At 56.7% G+C, this 19,902-nt stretch overlaps 2 protein-coding genes and 1 long non-coding RNA gene across 5 annotated transcripts in view; 2 read left to right on the top strand and 1 right to left on the bottom strand.

Annotated features, from left to right (window-relative positions):
• The first annotated feature begins 1,616 nt into the window (after positions 1 to 1,616).
• Positions 1,617 to 13,158, top strand: ERGIC3 (ERGIC and golgi 3). 3 transcript variants are annotated; one of them, XM_040981570.1, is made up of 15 exons: positions 1,691 to 1,815; positions 1,935 to 2,005; positions 2,093 to 2,180; positions 2,330 to 2,449; positions 6,292 to 6,385; positions 7,529 to 7,694; positions 7,821 to 7,878; positions 10,471 to 10,485; positions 11,066 to 11,097; positions 11,601 to 11,608; positions 11,724 to 11,830; positions 11,907 to 11,971; positions 12,503 to 12,639; positions 12,713 to 12,768; positions 12,945 to 13,158. In XM_040981570.1, the coding sequence occupies exons 1-15, from the start codon at positions 1,728 to 1,730 to the stop codon at positions 13,022 to 13,024; spliced, it is 1,185 nt and encodes a 394-aa protein (XP_040837504.1). In that variant the 5' UTR covers positions 1,691 to 1,727; the 3' UTR covers positions 13,025 to 13,158. The 3 variants fall into 3 exon arrangements, with proteins under 3 accessions (XP_040837501.1, XP_040837504.1, XP_040837502.1); XM_040981567.1 differs by lacking the exon at positions 11,601 to 11,608 and having other exon boundaries at positions 1,617 to 1,815; positions 11,734 to 11,830; XM_040981568.1 differs by lacking the exons at positions 10,471 to 10,485; positions 11,601 to 11,608 and having other exon boundaries at positions 11,734 to 11,830.
• On the top strand, positions 3,545 to 4,707 carry LOC121157376. The gene is made up of 2 exons (XR_005884016.1): positions 3,545 to 3,667; positions 4,568 to 4,707. It is a non-coding gene; the product is annotated as an uncharacterized LOC121157376 (long non-coding RNA).
• Positions 13,159 to 14,482: 1,324 nt separating the features above from the next.
• LOC121157105 (fer-1-like protein 4) overlaps positions 14,483 to 19,902 on the bottom strand; it is a 28,332-nt gene continuing 22,912 nt past the window's right edge. Inside the window, exons 35-45 of the mRNA XM_040981119.1 lie at positions 18,778 to 18,905; positions 18,420 to 18,590; positions 17,993 to 18,147; positions 17,804 to 17,841; positions 17,529 to 17,651; positions 17,065 to 17,150; positions 15,981 to 16,079; positions 15,644 to 15,885; positions 15,023 to 15,303; positions 14,831 to 14,931; positions 14,483 to 14,731 (exon numbers count right to left, since the gene is read on the bottom strand). Of these exons, the coding sequence (XP_040837053.1) occupies positions 14,527 to 14,731; positions 14,831 to 14,931; positions 15,023 to 15,303; positions 15,644 to 15,885; positions 15,981 to 16,079; positions 17,065 to 17,150; positions 17,529 to 17,651; positions 17,804 to 17,841; positions 17,993 to 18,147; positions 18,420 to 18,590; positions 18,778 to 18,905 (1,629 nt within the window). The 3' untranslated portion in view covers positions 14,483 to 14,526. The remainder of the gene's footprint in view (positions 14,732 to 14,830; positions 14,932 to 15,022; positions 15,304 to 15,643; positions 15,886 to 15,980; positions 16,080 to 17,064; positions 17,151 to 17,528; positions 17,652 to 17,803; positions 17,842 to 17,992; positions 18,148 to 18,419; positions 18,591 to 18,777; positions 18,906 to 19,902) is intronic.

Below are 19,902 nucleotides of genomic sequence, written 5' to 3'. Positions count from 1 at the left end.
GAACTTTCTAGTCGGGTCATTTGTACTTGGGGCTTCCTGATCCATCAGCGTTGGTACTCAGATGAATTATGATGTGCTGACACAAAAAGAAAATGCAAGCCAGTGGATGACACACAAGGTGCATTCGTCATCTTCCATCCCAGCCCCAGAACCACAAGGTCAGTTCACAAGGTGACCGCTCTCTGCCTTTAACACCTGGGGGTGCTTGATACTCGTGGCACAAACTGAAAACTACGAAGCTGCCACCTGCAACACTGACGTCTCCCATCGGAGCACTGGTTGGAGTCCACTTCTTTTTTTTTTTAGATTTATTTATATTTATTGGAAAGGCAGCTATACAGAGAGGAGGAGAGACAGAGAGGAAGATCTTCCGTCCAATGATTCACTCCCCAAGCAGCCACAATGGCTGGAGCTGAGTCAATCTGAAGCCAGGAGCCAGGTACCTCCTCCAGGTCTCCCATGTGGGTGCAGGGTTCCAAAGTCTTGGGCAGTCCTCGACTGCTTTCTCAGGCCACAGACAGAGCTGGATGGGAAGCAGGGCCGCCGGGATTAGAACTGGTGCCCATGTGGGATCCTGGAGCGTTCAAGGTGATTCTGCATCTTCATTTCCGCCCTTACAAATACATTTGAAATATACCTACAGGAATTAATTTAATGTGTCCTGAAAAGCTGTGTTGTAAAGCACAGAAGGAGTGCTCTCCGATTGATTCAACGGTCTCCCTGTCAACAGGCATTCTGTTTGGCTCCAGTATTTTTTCCACACAGCTTGATAATCTGGTGTGCTTTAAAAATAAACAAATCTGGGCCCCACGTGGTAGCCTAGCAGCTAAAGTCTTCACCTTGCATGTGCACCGGGATCCCATATGGGCACCGGTTCTTATCTCAGTGGCCCTGCTTCCCATCTAGCTCCCTTCTAGTGGCCTGGGAAAGCAGTGCAGGATAGCTCAAAGCCTTGGGATCCTGCACCTGTGTGGGAGACTCAATAAGTATAAATTAATCTTAAAACTATAATAATAAAACCACTACAGCTTGGTCACAGGGGACCATGTTCTTCTAGGTCATGGGCGGCCACTGCACGTGCAGCAAGAGGGCAGGGCTACACGAGATGGGAGCACACTGGGGTTTCGGGTATTTCAGAAAGCAGCGCCGAGAAGCAAAACCAACCCCAAAGGCCCTGCCTGGTTTCCAGTGAGGTGGGAAAAAGCTGGAAAGAACCAGGTCCAGCTGGTACCTGGCCCTGACGGCCAACAATTTACTCAACTGCTCCAGGACAGCGTGCTGGTCCACACACAACAATGAAAACCACGTGTGCTTTGTGCGCCGGAGACGCTCTTGCTCGACCTGCCCCACAGTTATCGGGAGATCTCATGCAGCAGGTGGACACAGTTATTCCTAACCAGTGACCGCTGGCGCTCTGAAAACCATTGGGGCGGGATGTCCGGGACCCCGCTGGGAAGCTCTGGGAACAGCTCTAGCCACAAGGAAAGCCGCTTGACCCGAGAACCGCCACAGCCGCCCCCCAGCTCTCAACGGCCAGCCTCCCTAGCCAGCTGTCCAGCACGGCCCTGTGGGCGGGGCGGCCTCTCTGAGAACGTGAGGGGGTGGAGTCAGGCATGCGCACTGCTACGCCGGCTTCAGGAGACCAAGGGGGCGTGGTTGCCACTGCGGGCCGGAAGCGGGAGGCCGCAGGGGCGGGGCCGGGGGTGTCCTTTTTCCGGCCGGTCCCCATGGAGGCGCTGGGGAAGCTGAAGCAGTTCGATGCTTATCCCAAGACTCTGGAGGACTTCCGGGTCAAGACCTGCGGGGGTGCCACGGGTAGGTAGCGGCGGGGCCGGGGTTGCAGGGAAGGGGAGCTGGCTGGACTCTGGCCGGCCTTCTGGAGGCCGGAGGAGCGCCCCGGAGGCCCTGCTGATCCCCCGCTGTCCTCCTCGCAGTGACCATCGTCAGTGGCTTGCTCATGTTATTGTTGTTCCTGTCCGAGCTGCAGTATTACCTTACCACGGAGGTAAGGGGCGCGACCTGGTCGGGGGGGGGGAAGTTGAGGGGCTCTGGGGCGTTGGGTACCAGTCTGACCGCGGCCGTGCTGCCCCAGGTGCACCCCGAACTCTACGTGGACAAGTCGCGGGGAGATAAACTCAAGATCAACATCGACGTGCTGTTCCCGCACATGCCTTGCGCCTGTGAGTACATCTCCGTGCGTGGGAGCTGCAAGCCCCGCAGCTCCAGCCTCCAGGAGTCGGGGTGAGGGTGGTGGGGTCTGCACCCTGACATAGGCCCTGCGTGGTTAGGGTTCCCCCCACGGACCCTCAGCCCGACTCCCTGCTTCCAGATCTGAGCATCGACGCCATGGATGTGGCCGGGGAGCAGCAGCTGGATGTAGAACATAACCTATTCAAGAAACGCCTGGACAAGGATGGGGTCCCCGTGAGCTCCGAGGCCGAGCGCCATGGTAACGGGGTGGAGCAGCTACATGGGTCTGGGGGCTGGAGCTGGGTGGGAATGGCTGGGCCTTCCCTTTCTCGCAGGTGGTCTGTGTTAAGCCTGGAGAAGACAGCTGGCCAGCCTGGCTGCCGAGGTCCGTGGGGTTGATGTGCGGTCAGGTGCTGCTGACAGCAGTTGGTGGATGGCTCTTGGTGTGGGTGCGGCAGCACACCCCCTGTAGTTGGATGTGTGCTCCTTTGAGGTTGTCTTCCTCTAGCGCTGGGGTTAAATTCATGCCTGGGGGCATAGGCTTTGGAATGCTGACTGTTGAGGGTTAGGACTCACATCACCTTGCCTGGATTCAGGTTTTGTAAACAGTGGCCTCCATCATGTGGAACTGTAGGATGACGTTGGTGCTGGCGGCTCCCATCCATGCATGGTTTGACTTTGGGTGTTTTGACTTTCTGGTGGTGCGGAAGTGAGCTGTGAGCAGCTGTGTGCGTCTCCCTTCAGGGAGGGCCTTCAGTACCTCGGATAGCTAACACTTGGTTCTCCAGCAGGTTTTGTTTGGGATGGTTTTGCCCACCTGGAGGATGATGGAAGGTAGGCAGGGCAGGACAGAGCTGCTTATTAGATCCATTTAGGTTTATTAAATCCATTTTCAACTTACCATGTTTTTAAGACTTATTTTTATCTGAGAGGCAAATTTACAGAGAAAAGGAAAGACAGAGATCTTCCATCTGCTGGCTCACTCCCAAATGGCTGCATTGGCTGGGGCTGAGCTGACCTGATCCAAAGCCAGGAGCTAGGAGCTTCTAACAAGTCTCCCACATTGTTGCAGGATCCCAAGGCTTTGGGCTGTCCTCTGCTGCTTTCCCAGGCCACAAGCAGGGATCTAGATGGGAAATAAAGCAGCCAGGATATGAACTGGCACAATATGAGATGCTGGTGCCAGGCAGAAGATTTGTCTGTTGAGCCACCACACAGGCCCTCGTATTTTCAGTGTTTATGGGGTCTTAGGCAGAGGAACCCAAGCTAAATGGAGACACATCTGTAATGGAAAGCTGTCAGGGCAACCAACTGCTCCATTTTAGCTTCCATCCCTTTTCCTTTTTTTTTTGTTATTAATTTTTGTTTGCTTTCATCCCTTTTTCAAAGCAGCTGCCCTTGACCAACTTCCCCGCCAGAGTGAAACTGGCCCTCTGTGTGGAGATCTGCCCACTCCCAGCATTTTCCCTCCTGAGGGGTGAGCGTTCTCATTCATTCCTACAGCAGATGTGTGGTACACGCTGTGGAGCCGGTGGAGCTGGCTTGAGCCTTGCAGGTGCAGGAGAGCAGGCAGCAATGGTCCCAAGGCTTGCAGCTTGCACAGGTCAGGGACTTGGAGTACAGGTGACCAGAGAGGAGATGGGGAGAGCTTGGTGGGGTGAGGGTGGGGGTCCAGAAGGGAGGATTATATTCTTATTTCTGTGAAATAAGTTTTCCTGGGAGCTAGTAGCTTAGTACAGTAAACGTGTGTTTTATCTTCTTCCCCACGTTGGCAGGTTGGATGTTCGGGGGGCCCAGTGGTCCCTGCTTACAGTAACCTTTCCTGAGGTCCTATCGGGTATTGCCCAGAGCCACAGGCTCTGCCTCTAGAGGGCTCACTCATCCAGCTGTGGGCAGGACACCTCTGTGCCCGGCCAGGCATGCCTCTCAGGCTGTGTGAGCGGCCGTGTAGTATAGCATGGCAGTGGCCTTCATCCATGGAGGTCTTATGAGTGACCCACAAGAGACCCTGTGAGCAGCGACAGCTTGGAGACCTGGCCTCGGAAGCTGCCCACTGCCATCTCTGCAGCATCTTGGTGGTTACGAGGCCAGCGCTGGTCACTGGGGAGGGCACTGCATACAAGTAGGAATGCTAGAGTGTGGGGGCCAGTGGGGACATTTTGGAGATCAACTCCCACAGTGCAAGGTCAGGACTGCAGGGGAGCAGGTTAAACTCGGGATATCTGAGGTTAAGTGTGACAGTCTGGGATTTGGGATTTAGAGCAGAAGAGGGACGGAGATGGGAGTTACAGCACCAGACTAAGGGGGGAAGCCCTGCAGGTGAAAGAAGATAAAGGAGATTTCTAGTAACTGTATCCTCACCCTCTCCTGGAAATAGGTGTCCAAGAAGGACTAAGTGAGATTAGCTACTGAAGTAGGAGAGATCCAAAAAGTGTTCCAGAAGCCAAATGAGAAAGAATTTCCAGAAGAATGGGGAGGCTTGGTGTTTGGCATAGCAGGTAAAGCTGCTGCCTGTGACACCAACATCCCATATGGATACTGGTTTGTGTCTCAGCTGCTTCACTGCTGATCTGATCCTACTCCCTGCTAATGGCATTGGAAAAGCAGTGGACAATGGCGCAAGGGTGTGGACCACTGCACTCCACAGGGGAAACCTAGATGAAGCTCCTGGCTCCTGGTTTAGCCCTGCCATTGTGGACTGTTAGCTAAGAGTAAAGAAAGGGTTGGGGGGATTGTTTTGAAACCCCAAAGATAGAGGAACGGGTATAAATTAGCCTGGTGAGGGTGATGACAGAATTACCAGGCTTCCTTAAGGTAGTAACAGGTCAGAGTAAGCACAGAATCTAACTGGGGCTTCGCTTTGCCTAGGAAGCTAGGCTTGTGCAGCCAAGGAGGAGAGACGGTGAAGTGTGAGGATAGGAGAACCATGGTCCATGGAACTTGGCAAGGGAGGAGAGGACGTGAGGAGGTGCATGTTTTCATGGCATCTGAGAGTTGGTGGCTGTCAGGTCCCAGGGAAAGGAATCTGGAAAACAAGGAGAAAGTCAGCAAAAACTCCAAGTGTTAAAATTGAGTTTTGGGAGGTTTGTGGTTTTCACTAACGCCAAGTTCTATGTCTGCATGGAGATGGGTAGCAGGGGGCGGGGAGAATGATGCAGTAAGAATATTATTGGCAGTGAGAGCCCAGGTACTGACTGTTTTTTTTTTTTGGTTTTTTTTTTTTGTGGTTTCAGATACAGTATATATTTCTTTTATTAATATTTTTTATTTTAACAATCTTTACATGGTTAATTTGTGCATAAAGGGTCAAGGGCTACAGGAAAGTGGGTAAGACTATTATTTCCATATTGTTTCCTTCATATATCTGAGGTACAGGGGGATATTGAGAGAGAAGCCCCACCTGATTTCCCACCCACCCCAAGTCCCGCATGTGGGGCGTGCTCCGAGATACTCGTTGAAGTGGTTTCAATAGGTCACCAGTTTTGAAATTGCTGCCAATCTTGCCTCTCCAAACACGATGAGGTTGTTGAAAAATCCATTAATTGACATTGTCCATCAGAGCGTCTCTATTTGCCCGGTATTTTGTTGCCAACCTATAGCTGAGGTGGTTGATTAACTTGTTCCATCTTCTGCCCCTTCATGGTTAGGGTTCTGAGTCTGGCATTTCAATTGGGTAGATCACCACTGACTGTTGAGACCACATGTTTGGGAGAGAAGCAGGAACTAGGTATGAGGGAGGGCCCTGAGGACCACCAGTCTGGCCCAGCGGTGTGGGCATGTGGTTAGAGCTGAAGATGCCCCGCCGTAGGCCATCCTGGTGCAGTCCCTTCCAGTGAGCAAGTCTTTCCGGGACACCCTCCACCCTAAGAGAGCTGTCCTATGTGAAGTGAGGTGAAGAAGGTCATGTGTCCCAGCTGGCATTTAGTACTTCCCAGGCCTGTTTCCTTATGTTTAATTTCATTTAAACAGTCTGTGTTTAGAAATATATAGTCGGTATCGCTTGGTAAATATCAGCTGGAAGTACTATGGGCTGCTGGCCGGAGGGCCAGGGTCACCCACATCCCTGTGCCGCTCCTAGCTGTGCCTCTGCCCTCCCCTCAGAGCTCGGCAAGATCGAGGTGACCGTGTTCGACCCGAACTCCCTGGATCCCGACCGCTGTGAGAGCTGCTATGGCGCGGAGTCTGAAGACATCAAGTGAGTGGCTGCCTTAGGCAGGGAGCAGGCGACATCAGGCACATCTGGAGGCTGCAGTGTCCTCTTGCTGAGATCTGCAGGAAGTCTGAGCCAAGGGGTTAGAAAGGAGGGGCTTGGATGTGGTATTGAACCACTGATGCGGTGCAGGCAGCAGAGGCTCTGTGACAAGGGCTTGCCCTGTGATCCCTGCTCATCAGCCTGGAGAGGTAAATCAGAGGTACCCTGTGGAGTCCTGCGGCCTGGTGCAGCCCTGAGTTCTCATAGGGGCCAGCACTGCGACACAGTGGCTAAAGCCTCTGCCTGCTGTGCTGGCATCCCATGTGGGTACCAGTTTGAGTCCCAGAAACTCCACTTCCACTTACAACCTGGGGACATAATGGAGAATGGCCCATGTGCTTTAGGCCAATGTAGCCACATGGGAGACCCTAAAGAAGCTCCTGGCTTTGGACCTCACAACCATTTGAGGAGTAAGCTAGTGGATAGAAGAGCTCTTTTTGTCTCTCCTTCTCTTGTTTGTTTTTGTTAAGATTTATTTGTTTTATTGGAAAGGCAGATGCACAGAGAGGAGGAGAGAGAGAGGAAGATCTTCCATCTGATGGTTCACTCCCCAAGTGAGCACCACAGTTGGTGCTGTGCCGAGCTGAAGCCAGGAACTTCTTTCCGGGTCTCCCACACCGGTGCAGGGTCCCAAGGCTTTGGGCCATCCTCCACTGCTTTCCCAGGCCACAAGCAGGGAGCTGGATGGGAAGTGGAGCAGCTGGGACATGAACCAATGCTCTTATGGGATCCAAGCTCTTGCAGGCACAGTATTAGTCAGTTGAGCCATTGCACCAGCCCCTAGTTTACCACTTCTAAGTGCACAACTCGGTGGTGTCAAGTACATTCCCAGTGTACATCCATCACTACCAGCTATTCCAAACTTGATAGCACTTCAAGAAGAATGGGAATACAGATTGCTTTTTATAAAACATTTTGTTGGAAATACATATTTTAAGAGTCATGTTGCCCCTCAGGAAACACATTTGGGGGTCAGGCATGAAGCTAGCTGAGGCGTCAAGTGCAGGCAGGCACTGCAGATTTGTTTGCCACTGTACCTGTGCTGGCCTTGTACCTCAAGGACACTCAGCCCACACACTGTTGCAGGTGCTGTAACACGTGTGAAGATGTGCGGGAAGCTTATCGCCGCCGAGGCTGGGCCTTCAAGAACCCAGATACCATCGAGCAGTGCCGGAGAGAGGGCTTCAGCCAGAAGATGCAGGAGCAGAAGAATGAAGGTTGCCAGGTGTATGGCTTCTTGGAAGTCAACAAGGTACCAGGCAAATGAGCCGGGCTCAGCTGGGCTGGGAAGAGTGCCACAGTGAACAGAGGGGCCACTGAGGCCCTCTGTGGGTGCGAGGAAGACATGGCTGCAGAATAAGAAGACTGTCCCTTGCAGGTGGCTGGGAACTTCCACTTTGCCCCCGGGAAGAGCTTCCAGCAGTCTCATGTCCATGGTGAGTGATCCCTTGTCCAGCAGAGAGGTCCAGGCCCCGGACCCCTCGGCAAGCTAGAGGCCCCTCACCTACTCACTGTCTCGGTCCAGAGGACACCCTCATCTCGGGGCAGCCCATCTGGGGGTGGGGACCCGTCTCAGTGCTTACTGGTTCTGTGCCTTAGGGAGCATTTGTGGGCTTCAGTGTTCTACATAAAGATGGTGGTGATGGTTTTTTTCTCACCAGGTAAAACTGGAAGCCCAGAGCCTGCCTGTGGTAGGCGTTTGCTCATAAGAGAGCCAAGTGATATGTGGCTTTGGGGGAACAGAGCAGGGTTGGAATATAGATCTGGCAGCTCATGAGCTGTGTTCCATCCTAGTTAGTCTGTTCTGTGAAGTGGTATGGGAGAGTTAACTGGCTTGTGCTTACCTGTGTTCTGCTGTGCATCCACTTGACTTAGCCATCCCCTATGGCCAGCATGCTGGTTTAGCGCTGAGACAACAGGGAACCAAGCTGTGCTCTCAGAACATCTAGCAAGGAACGAGTCAAGGAGCAAGGATGTGCAGTGTGTATTCTGTGTTAAGTACTGTGATCTGCCACGAGGTAGGATAAGCATGGTGGAGGCAAGGGCTCAGAGGGCTGGCGCAGGGGTGCTGTTCTTAGCAGGATGGCGGGGACACTCTGCTGGAGTGATATTTGAGCAGAGATGAGAAGGAGGCCAGCAGCCTGCCTCATGGATGCCTGAGGAGAAGTTCCCTTGGGGAATGGAAGACCCTCAGGTAAGCCCAGGCTGCAGCAGGACAGTCAGGTGTGAGCAGAGAGCATGGCTGTGTTTGTGTGCAGGTGTTTGGGCAAGGCATGTGGGAAGCTGGCCTTCCATGCCGAATGAGAGGGGAGGCCACGTGAACACTTGTAGAAGCCGTGTGCAATGTGGCACGGCTGTTAAAAGGGACACAGCTGGCTGCTCTGAGAAGCCAGGGGATGGGAGGATCAGAATCCGAGCAACTGTTCCATGGTTGGGCCACGTGGCAGCAAGTGAAGGCAAAACCAGTAGATGTGAGGGGTGATAGCAGGAGGGGTCAAGAATGGCCTGCACCTCAATGTAGGAGACGGGGCGTGGGGGGACAGGGCTTGACAATGGCAGGCAGTGGCATAAGGCAGACATTCAGCTATTGATGTTCTAGCCAGTGGGATTTATTTGGGTGTTCTTCCAGACCAGCTGTGGATTCTGCAGCCTGGAGTGCCGGGACAAGACAGGTCTGGATGCTCCAGGGTTGGAGGTGGCAGTGTATCTGCCCTGCGATGGGGTAGATAGGAAGAGGGGAGTACAGAGCTAAGTGCCACGCCTCCTCTCCTGAGACACTGGGGAGGTAGGGGTACATGCCAGGTGAAGGTTGTGCTGCTGCTGGGGGGAGAGGCTTCAGAACTCTCACATCCTGGGGTACAGGATGGGGGTGTGTGGCGTGGTGGCCATATATTGTCTGGACAGAGCCGTTGGGCAGAGTATTAGGGATCACATAGGAGGGGTTTAGGAGGAATGAAGAGAGATGGCACCTCCCAGATTGAAACGTGGACCGACAGGGGGCTTTTCTCCGGTAGGTGACATTGCAGACTGGTAAATAGTGTCAAAAGTGACAGGCTACAGAGGGGCCCACGAAACATTGAGAGGGATGGGCCTGGAGTCGGGGCCTCGTGAAGGGGGAAGCAAGCAAGGCCCTGGGCCTAGCCCTAGTGCAGTGGGCGGGGAGCGGGGGTGGTGGGCGCACTGCATGCAGGGCTGGGTGTTGGTGTTTTCTGTGATGTTTGTAGCAAGGTCATCTGCTGGGTATGATGGGGGACAGTGAGCTGAAGGTGGCAGTAAGGGGCAGGGGCTCTAAGCCCAAGAAAAGTACAGGAATGGAAAAGAAATAGTTGCCCTCAGGGGGCTGGGGGCTGTGGTTGAAGCGGAGGGTGCCACAGGTATTCAGGGGCTGGTACTGCAGAATGAGCACCCGGTGCCTGGCAGGAGGACTCAGCAGAGACGGGAGCCAAGAGCCAGGCCATGACAAGGGGCTGGAGGGGAGGAAGTTTAACAGGGTGTGGAGTGAAGGCAGCATGCGATCCTGCAGGCATTGAGGGGTCACCCATGGGTGTGTCTGCAGAACCCTGTGGGGCCTGAGAGGAAGCTGCTGCAGCTGGTCGGATGACACATGCCAAACTGTCAGCCAGGGCTCAATGGAAGCAGCCCTCCACCTGGGGCTGTTATCCACCGGCCCAGGCCCACCCAGGCCCAGAGCGCAGTATGCGGAAGGATGTCCCAACACACAGTTGCTTTGTTCATAGCTGGAGGCAGATGTCCTCATGGTGGGGTGTGTGTGTGTAATCTGAGCTCTCACCTGTTAACAGCCTGTGCTGGACAGCAGCTCTTGGGGCTCAGGGCTTCTTTCAGGTCACTCTGCTTCTGTCCCCAAGGTGCTCACACCCTCTGGCCGTGGAAGAGCTCCCTTGAGGAGGGGACAGGTGGAGGCCTGACGCAGGCCAGCCCCTCCTGCCTCTCCCCCTTGCTGCACTGTTCTTGTCTGAATCTTTTGTTCTCTCCCTTCTTCCCTCTCTGCTCGCCTCCCTTTGCTGCAGTACATGCTGTGGAGAGTAAGTGGCCCTTGGGGGCAGGCTGCCCTCCTAGGATTGGGGGGTGGTGTGTGGACGGGTCTGGGTCTGGGACCTGCCCAGGCCCAGCCCCTGTGTGATGGTACTGGCCCTAGGATGCGTCTTAGAGGTGGCATTCCTTGCAGCAGAAGGCCCGGGGGTAGGAGGCAGGAAGGACTTGTTCTGGGACTTGTTCTTGCACGGGACCCTTTGGGGTTTCCATCTGTGGGTGGGCAAGGGCATGGCAGCCTCAGTGTTAAACAGAGGCTGAGAGTGGGTGGGTATTATTTGTGTGACGCAGGCAAAGCCTCAGCAGGGAAACACACCTGAGTCTGTGTGTTTGGAAGTAAGCAGGACCTGTGTGCCAGTGACCCCTAAGAAAGGCACAGGCTTGCCCAGGCCCATGGCTCACCCTCTCTGGTTGGTCAGCAGGACCTGGGATGCCAGGCCACAGGGTGAATGGGGGACATCACAGAAGAGCCCAGCGGGTCACATTTCAGAGGGTGGGAGTGAGGAAGTCCAGGCAGGGACTCTGGGGAGGCACAGGGTCATTGCCCGTGACACTTTGTCTCTTCCCTCCTAGTCCATGACCTGCAGAGCTTCGGCCTCGACAACGTATGTGCCCTGGGGCCCCATGGGGGTTGGGGGCCTGATGTGGGGACATCCTGGGCTGGGGGAGCCTATGGAGAAAATGCCCCCTGTTCTCACAGGGATTTGACATGTACTTAAAGGAGAGCAATTTTGATCGGAGACCTGAGCAGGTGGCAGGGGAGGGGGCAGCCAGGGTTGGAGAAGAGCATCCTTGACAGAGGGCAGACAGGACCCTTGGGGGGTGCCCAGGACCAGTGGGACAGGTGAATCTGAAGAGTTGGCAGGACACGGGCCATTTTGGCGGCTCTGCCCCCTCCTGGAGGGGAAGCTAGCTGCTGAGGATAGGATTTGGAGCAGGAGTACAGCTAACCAATCTGGGGTCCTGCAGCCTGAGCCTGAGGGAGTAGAGACCTGTAGGCAAGGTTGGCAGCTGCCACTCAGGGCCAGAGCCCAAGCCATGCATACCTGACGTGGGGTGTGAAACCTGGGAGCCCACAGGCTGGGTGCAGAGAATTCCCATGGAAAAGCCTCAGGAAATGCCTTCTCCTGCCCCCTCCCTTCTGCCTTGACTACCCAGAGAAGTCCAGGCAGCCTCTGCCCCTGGCTGGGAGGGTCGGACGGGGCATGGTGTGGGATCTCAGGCTTTGGTGTTGCCTGCAGATCAACATGACCCACTATATCCAGCACCTGTCATTCGGGGAGGACTACCCGGGCATCGTCAACCCCCTGGACCACACCAACGTCACTGCACCACAAGGTACCAGCCTGGGAGGTGGCCCCCACCGCCAGGGTCCTGCCTGGTAACCATCTCCCTCACTCTCTTCTCTCTGCAGCTTCCATGATGTTCCAGTATTTCGTGAAGGTCGTCCCCACCGTGTATATGAAAGTGGATGGGGAGGTGAGTGGGGCGTGTGGATGGCAGAGGTGCCTGCTGTGACCACATCCAGGAATGTGTGTAACATTGCCCGCTGTGTGCTGGGAAACAGGCTGACAGGGTGAGGGAAGCTGCTTCCCAGGCGGAGGTTGGGTCTTGGGGCTGTTGGCCTACAAGGCACTTGTCCCTTCTGTTCCTCCTGCCCTGTCCCCACTGCCCCTGTTGACTTCTGCATCCTGCCCCTATGGTCTGTCCCAGGCTGGGGGTGAGCCAAGACAAGGTCCCACTGCTCCCTGCCAGCCTGTGGAGCAGTGTCTCTAAGCAGCCTATAATGAGGCACTCAGGTCCAGCCTGTGGCTGCGGCCACGGAGAGCTGCTTCCCATCCCTGGGCCCCCAGAGACAACATCTACCAAGTGCTGGGGCTGGCAGGGGTGTCAGGGTGGCAAGGCTGGGAGCAGCAGTAGCCGCCAGCACCAAGCACTCCCTCCTTGGGTAGCACAGGACTTGCCCTCCCCTGCCCTGCCCTGCCCTGCCCAGGCTGCCCTCCCTCCCAGGTGCTGAGGACAAATCAGTTCTCTGTGACCAGACATGAGAAGGTCGCCAATGGCCTGCTGGGCGACCAGGGACTGCCTGGGGTCTTCGTGCTGTATGAGCTCTCGCCCATGATGGTGAAGCTAACAGAGAAGCACAGGTGAGGGCGGGCAAGGCCAGTGGTGGGGAGAAGGGGTTAGGGTGCCCACTGAGCCCACCCACTCCCCTGCCAGGTCCTTCACTCACTTCCTGACTGGCGTGTGCGCCATCATTGGGGGCATGTTCACAGGTAAGAGCCTCAGGGCGGCTGCTGGCTGCGGTGCGGTGGGGAAGGTTGCCCCCAGGGAACCTTAGAACCCCTTGAGGACCAAAGGGAACTGGCAGCCCAGCCGGTGGGGTGCCCATGCTCTTGAGGTCAAGACAGGGGCCCAGCCAGGCTGCCACCAGCCCTTATCTCTCTGCCAGTGGCTGGACTCATCGATTCGCTCATCTACCACTCGGCACGAGCCATCCAGAAGAAAATCGACCTTGGAAAGACGACGTAGTGCCCCCTCCCCTCCATCGGCCACCCCCCTGTTTCTCTGCAGCCTGTGGCTGTACCCCTGCCTCTTGCAGCATCACCCCTTCACCTCAGATCCAGCCCCAAGCCAGGTTGTTAAATCTATTGATTGTGATAGTACTTGCGGGTCTCAGTGTGGTCCTTTGTTCAGCTGCAGTCCAGGAACAAGCCTCTCCTCAGTCACTCACAGAGGACAACTGTGACTGACAGGCCAGGACCCCAGGCTCCTCTGGGCACCTCCTGTGGGCCTCCCCTGGTCATACAGGCTTTATCCAGATGGCTGTCCACTGCAAAGCCCTGTCCTCATGCCTCCCTCTATGGCCTTCAGACCTCAGGGGAAGCTTCTGGAAGCCACCTTGGCCCCCAGGCTGATGCAGGCCACACCAAGGCCACCATTGCAGGGTTCCAGGTACCGGTGGGGCTGTCACCTCTACTCCCTGCCACCCTGAGCTCAGTCAGCAAGCTGCTAATGTTCACTGACCCCGCCCTGGCCAAGCCCCATGTGGCTCTCTCCAGGCCCTTGCTGTCAGGGCAGAGATAGCAGTGGCCATCCCAGAGCAGGGCTAGCAGCCGGCCCCTGCCTGCAGGGCAGAACCCAGGCCCAGAGACCTCCCACTCCCTCCTGGGGATTCATGCTCCCACTGTAGGGAGCTTCCACATAAGGCCACAGGGGAACAAGAAGATGGTGACAGTAAAACCACTGCAGTCTCACCTGGAAAGCAGTCTGACGTGCCCTGCGGGAGCTGCGCAAACAAGAGAGTGCGCTGTAATCTGCAAGCACCGCCCCAGGAATGCACCAGCACACTGGGCCATCTTTTTAGCTGCCCAACAACCATCCCCTCTGCCCCCCGGGATCCTGAACTTCCTCTGGGAACCCCTATCCCAGCTAAGGTAGCCCTGGAGAGGGTTTGTCTCCTACCCTGAGGTCCTGGGGAGACACACAGTTCACTTAGTTCATCCTGTTGCCATGAGCCGGCACCAGCCAGGTTGTGGCACAGCGGGAAGGCTTCCTTCTGCATGTGATGGTGGTGACAGTGCTGCTGGCCCTGAAATTCCAAAACCTGGCTGCCCATTTCACCAGGGGACAGCAGGGCTAGACCAGGAGGCAGTGTTGATTTGGGTGATGCTGTCTGAATCCCAAAGCCAGCAAGCTAAATCTTGGCACATCAGGTGAGAGGGCTGTCACCACACAGGGTCAGGAGTGATGGCCAACTGCCCAGAGGGCACGACCCAGCCCTGAGCCCCCTACACTGTGGCAGGAGGCTGCCCTGTGCATTCTCCCCATAGACCCCTAGTCCTCAAGACCACCACAAGCACCTGGATCCCACACCACCTGCAAGTGCTGGTCTCACACAGTGCATAGTTGGGGTGGCAGCAGAAGAATGATGAGGTTTATTCAGAGAAGGTACCAGACTGGGCTGGCTCAGATGGGACCAGGGGACTACAGGGGCTGGAGCTGAAGGGCTGGCACCGTGCTGGAGCCACAGGTCAGTTGGAGTTGGAGGCCCTGTGGAGCGGGCTGAAGATGGCCTGGCTGATCTGGCCGGGCATGGTGTAGAAGACCAGCAGCAGGAAGACGGTGATGAGCGCCAGCAGCAGCAGCAGCACCAGGATGCGCCAGTACCGGCGCCAGATGAAGAAGGCGAACGTCTTGAGTGGGTTCACAAACCAGTGGAACGAGGTTTTGGGGCGGCTGTTGGGGCAAAGGGTGTGAGGACAAGGGGAGGAAGCCCCTCTGGCCATGCACCCTCTCCATCCCTCCTGGTCCTTGCCTCCCCAGCCCCACACTCACTTGGGCTTCTCCAGCGGCTCTGGCTCCTTCCGCCCCTTCCCTACAGGCCGCTTCTCAGCCTCCTCCACAGTCAGCAGCTCAAACTCGGCCTCCACCTTGCCCTGGGAAGAGGCCCTCCCACGTCATCAGGAGCTAAGGCCCTGCTCTGGCCTGACCCCAGCCGTCCTGGCTCCCCGGCCCAGTCGCACCCACCGTGAGGATGTAGACATTGCCGCCTGAATCTATGAACTGTAGGTCCTCCGGCCGGCCCTTTCTCCTCTTGCGCTTCCTCTTCTTGCCAGCCTGGGCCTCCCGCTCCTCCCTTTCCAAGTCTTCGGCCTCCCGTAGCTTCACCACCGGCCACCAGCCCCGTAGCCGACGGCTGCGGAACAGATTACACCTGGGCCCAGCCCCGTCGCGGGCCAGCCGCACAGAGCACTGCTCGGCATTGCGGGCACCCCGCACCATGTCTGGTAGCTGCAGCTCCAGGGATCCTGTGGGATCAGAGCTCCGTGGGTTAGATGTGAGCTGGAGACCACAGTCCCACCCCCCAGCAAGTGGGAGAGGGCCGAGGGCCGAGAAGAGATTCCCAAAGCAAGGACCAGTAGCCACCGGGTCATGGGCAGGGTGACCTGAGCGATCATTAAGTCAGTGAGGCAGAAGCAGGCAACCATAGTCAGGGCTTAATAAAGTCAGTAGTTAGCGCATTCTGGCCTTGAGTGGTGGGATGCCAGGATGCCAGCAAAGGGGCAGAATAGGGAGCCGAGGAAGAGGGTAAGCAGGGTAGAGGCCCTGAGGCAGACGGGGCGTGGGGCTGGGAAGGCCAAGCTATACCCAGGAAGTCGTTGGCCGAGATGCGATCGTAGTCCCAGACCTGCAGCACCAGCACAGCTGGCTGCCGGAACTCGGCCTCCTCCAAGGCAAAGGGTCCTGGCCGACGCCGGACGCTGACCTCCCGCTCAGTGGGCAGGTAGTCGAAGCGGAACACGAAGCGCCAGTTGAAGTTCCCCTCCCCGGTGAGGGAGTTGAAGTGCACATCTGTCTCCTGCTTGTCGTGCTCCAGTCCCTTCACCCAGCTGTGGCCAGCAGAAGGGTTGGGCCTGGGCTGGAGCAAGGCTGGGGCACAGCCTCTCCCACAGAGGGCTTGAGGACCACAGAGGGTGACACCTACCTCTTCACATAGATGTCACTTGACATCTCCCCGGTAAGTGGGTTCACGTCATCCAGAACCACATCTTCCGTGTTCCAGATGACAACGCGGAGCTCATAGCTGGGCGTGGCGGAAAGGACACTGGGGTTGCATCTCTGAGGGGCTGCCAGGAGCAGGGAAGCCCTAGGCCCCTGGGCTGGGCACCAGGATGCCTGTGGTCCTGGGAAGGGCCAACCCAGGCACCACTGACCTTCACACCCACCCCAGCCCCTGCGCATGGTGCAGGGCCCCAGAAATACCCTGCAGGGCCAGTGAGGTTTCCCTCCCAGGACTGTGGAGTCAAACCTAGCGCTGGAGCCACCACAAACCAAAGCAGTGTGCCAGATGAGGTTCTGAGGTACAGGACACCAATGGGCAGAGCAGAGAGCAGCAGGAGTAGGGAGACAGTGAGCATGTCCCTTGGGCAAGGGAAGGGGCTATGAAGTTCTGGATTGTCCCTCAGGTCCCTGGCTGACATGGGCAGGTGGCCTGGACAGCTCTGGGCCTGGGTCAGTTCCCCCTCTAATTGGTGGCACCTGACATTCTGCTAGTACTCCCTACCCTCAAGCCAAACTGGCAGTGTCTGGGACCATGATGGGGCAGCTCTGCCTGGTTCTGCCAGGATGGGCCAGTCTGGGTGTTGCACCCCCATAACCCCTGCTGGCCAAGAGGGTTGGTTCAGGAAGCAGTAGGTGCCCGAGGCCAGGAGGACTAGCTTCTGCTCAAGTGGCTGGGCTGGTAAGATGCAGACCTGGTACTGCTACAGCAAGCTGCCCCCAGGGGCACAGGGCAGCAGAGTCCAGAGCAAGAGGGCAGGGTCCAGCCCTGTGGAAGTGCCCCCCTGCTGCCTGCCACCACCATGGGGACACTCTTCACACCAACTCAGGTTGGAGGGGGGGGTTCTGACATCACAAAGAGCAGATACTCACTCAAAAGCAGACACAAAAGTAAAACTTAATGGCTTCTCTAAAGAAAAAGCCTGCATCCTCAGGTGTGTGGGTTCTCAGGGGACCCTGCATTGGCAGAGACCCAGCTGGGCGCTGTTCCATGGGAGCAGGGCTCTCACCTGATTGGCTGCCGAGGCTTAATGTCCACGGGCGGCGGGGCAGGCACATCACGGGGAAAGATGTCAATCCACATGTGCAGAGAACCCTGGGGGCACAGGGCCAGCTGCAAGGGCCTTGCTAGGCTCCTCCCAGCCCGCCACCAGCCCTGTGGCCAGCAATGGAAGGTTGAGATCAAAACTACAGTTTGGGATAGGGAAAGGGGCTGGATCGGGAGCCCCAGCACTGAGCCTTGGAGGCATAGGGTCAGGGAGTGGTCCTGCAGGACAAGAGTCAGGGGACAGGGTTCCAGGAGACAGGTCCTAGACTGGTGCCAGGAAGGTGGGCACCAGCCACAGGAGCTGGCATGCAGGCCCCAGGGGAGGTTGGGGCATCCTGGGGCCTGGGTCCAGGCCCATGTTAAGGAGATCTGAGTCCTGGGAGTCTTGGGATTTCTTGGTGAGGTGGGGTGGGGCAGGACCCTCACCTGCAGCAGCCCCGGGCTGCGGGGATGGTACAGGGGCCGTGTTTCCACATGCTCGGGCACCAGCTGGATTCCGAGCTCTGGCATCTCCTGCCAGTGTTGCAGCACCAGCAGTGCCTGGGCCTCCTCCACAGTGCCACCGGCCCCACCGCCTGCAACAGGGAACATGCAAGCTGGGGTCTCACACAGCTGCCACCTGCCATCCTATCACGAAATGCTAAGCTGAGGCAGCCTGTGTTGGATGAATTCCCCGGGTGGGGCAGGGTCCTGGGGCACACATGGCAGGCTGTGCTGGTAATTGCTGGCCAGCGCTCAGCTCCCCAGCTGGAAGGGCCCTGGGCTTGGCCTCTTCTTCACCCTCCAAACACCTGTGCCTACTCAAAGAGGGAAGGTGGCACCTTGGAATCCCGCTGAACCAACCCCCAGGGCCCCGGGCCTTGCCTGTGTAGCACAGTCAGGGCTGGTACCTTGGGGCAGGGTCTCGGGTGGTGTCGGGAAGACTTTGCTGCCCACCTTGACAGCCGCTGCTCGGTACTCGGGGGCAGGGAGGCCACAGCGCTGGCAGAGTCCTGCCAGGATCTGTGACGGCCGGAAGGCATCACGCCATGTATTGTACCCATCCCTGCAAGTGGAAGATGCTTTAGCTGGAGCCCATGAAGAGCCACAGCAGGGGGTAATGACAAAAGTCAGAGCCGGCTGGCACATGTGCTTCTGGGACACACTGAATGACCAGGACACTGGGGCTCAAAGAGGCCATTCTAGTGACTTTTGAGTCCCTAGCACCCATACTCAGGGGTTGGCCACTGAGTGGTCACATCACAGTTGGAAAGTGGTCCCCTGTAAGGCATCACGGGTCCCTGAAGCCGCGGTTGGTCAGGGCCCTGCCAGACTCACACATCATACTGGGAGGCCAGTCCACAGTTTGCCCTGTGGTGGCTATAGAAGCGGTTTTCCACATCAATGCGGGTCTCTCCTATGAGGTCGTCGGAACCCACAAGGTCATGGTCAAACACGGCCACGGTCAGCTCTGGCTCAGCTGGGAGTGAGATGTTGAGCTCCAGGACCCTGGCAGGAGGGAATGGAGTTGAGAACCTCTCCCTGCCCTGGGAGGTGGCCTGGGGTGGGGAGAGACCCGAAGCCTCTGACCATTTCCGCCCCTCCCCATTGCTATGCCAGCTCCAGGAGTGGCAGGGCTCCACGTGGGTCAAGGTGGAGTTCTTCCCCATCCCCAATGCCTAGGCCCCAGCCTCACTCTCCAAAGATGGGGTTGAGCTGCTTGGGGATGTAGCGCTCCTTGGTGTCCTGCCTCTCCTGGCCAGCGCTCACCACCACGTAGGGGTCTGCTTTGCCATTGGGGTCCGCGGGAGCCAGGTTGGTAGCCTAGGGTAGTGTGGTTGCAGCACAAGGTTACGCTCGCCAGACCTAGGCTCTGAAGGAGTAGAGCCGTCCAGGGAGGGACTGCCGCAGGAATCGGCTGGGGATGGCCAAATGACTGCTTTTCCTTTCAGACAACTTTAGGATTCCTTAACCACATGAATAGGTTTAATGAAAACAACAAAACTCAAAGCACTCAAATTCTGGCACACACACTCCCAGAAAGAGATTTCTGTGCCCCACCTGGCTCTGCCTGGCTTCCCTGTGCCCCTGCCTGGGCTCCCTGTGCCCCTGCCTGGCTCTGCCTGGGCTCCCGGCCTGGCTTCCCTGTGCCCCACCTGGCTTCCCTGTGCCCCTGCCTGGCTCTGCCTGGGCTCCCTGACCTGGAAACCAGATCCAGAGCGACCTTCCCACATTGGCACTGCCACCCACCCTTCAGTGGCAGCCATCTGGTCCATGAGCCTCACCAGCCACAAAGTGTGTAAACATATACCCATCCAACCATTCTGGCTTTCATTTCAGTACAATATTCAATAAATTGCAAGAAACAGTAAAATTTTCATTTTAAAATAGGGCTTATGAGCCGGACATAGTAGCCTAGTGGCTAAGGTCCTTGCCTGGCATCTACTGGGATGGGATCCCATATGGGCATCGGTTCGTGTCCTGACTGCTCCACTTCCCATCCAGCTCCCTGCCTATGGCCTGGGAAAGCAGTTGAGGACAGCCCAAAGCCTTGGGACCCTGCACCCACATGAGAGACCCATAAGAAGTTCCTGGTTCCTGGCTTCAGATTGGCTCGGCTCCAGCCTTTGAGGCCACTTGGGGAGTGAATCAGTAGATGGAACTTTCTGTATCTCCTGTCTGAATTTTGCCTAACAAAAATAATTTAAAAAAAATAGGACTTATAGGACGGGAATTTAGCACAATGGTTAAGATGCTGCTTTGGGGTACCTGCACCCCATTTTAAAGTGCCTGGTTTGGGGCTGGCACCATGATATAGTGC

Source organism: Ochotona curzoniae, unplaced genomic scaffold, assembly GCF_017591425.1.
Source record: "Ochotona curzoniae isolate NIBS_2020 unplaced genomic scaffold, NIBS_Ocur_1.0 contig_3520, whole genome shotgun sequence".
NCBI classification, from domain to species: domain Eukaryota; kingdom Metazoa; phylum Chordata; class Mammalia; order Lagomorpha; family Ochotonidae; genus Ochotona; species Ochotona curzoniae.
This window is presented reverse-complemented; position numbering and strand designations above follow the sequence as displayed.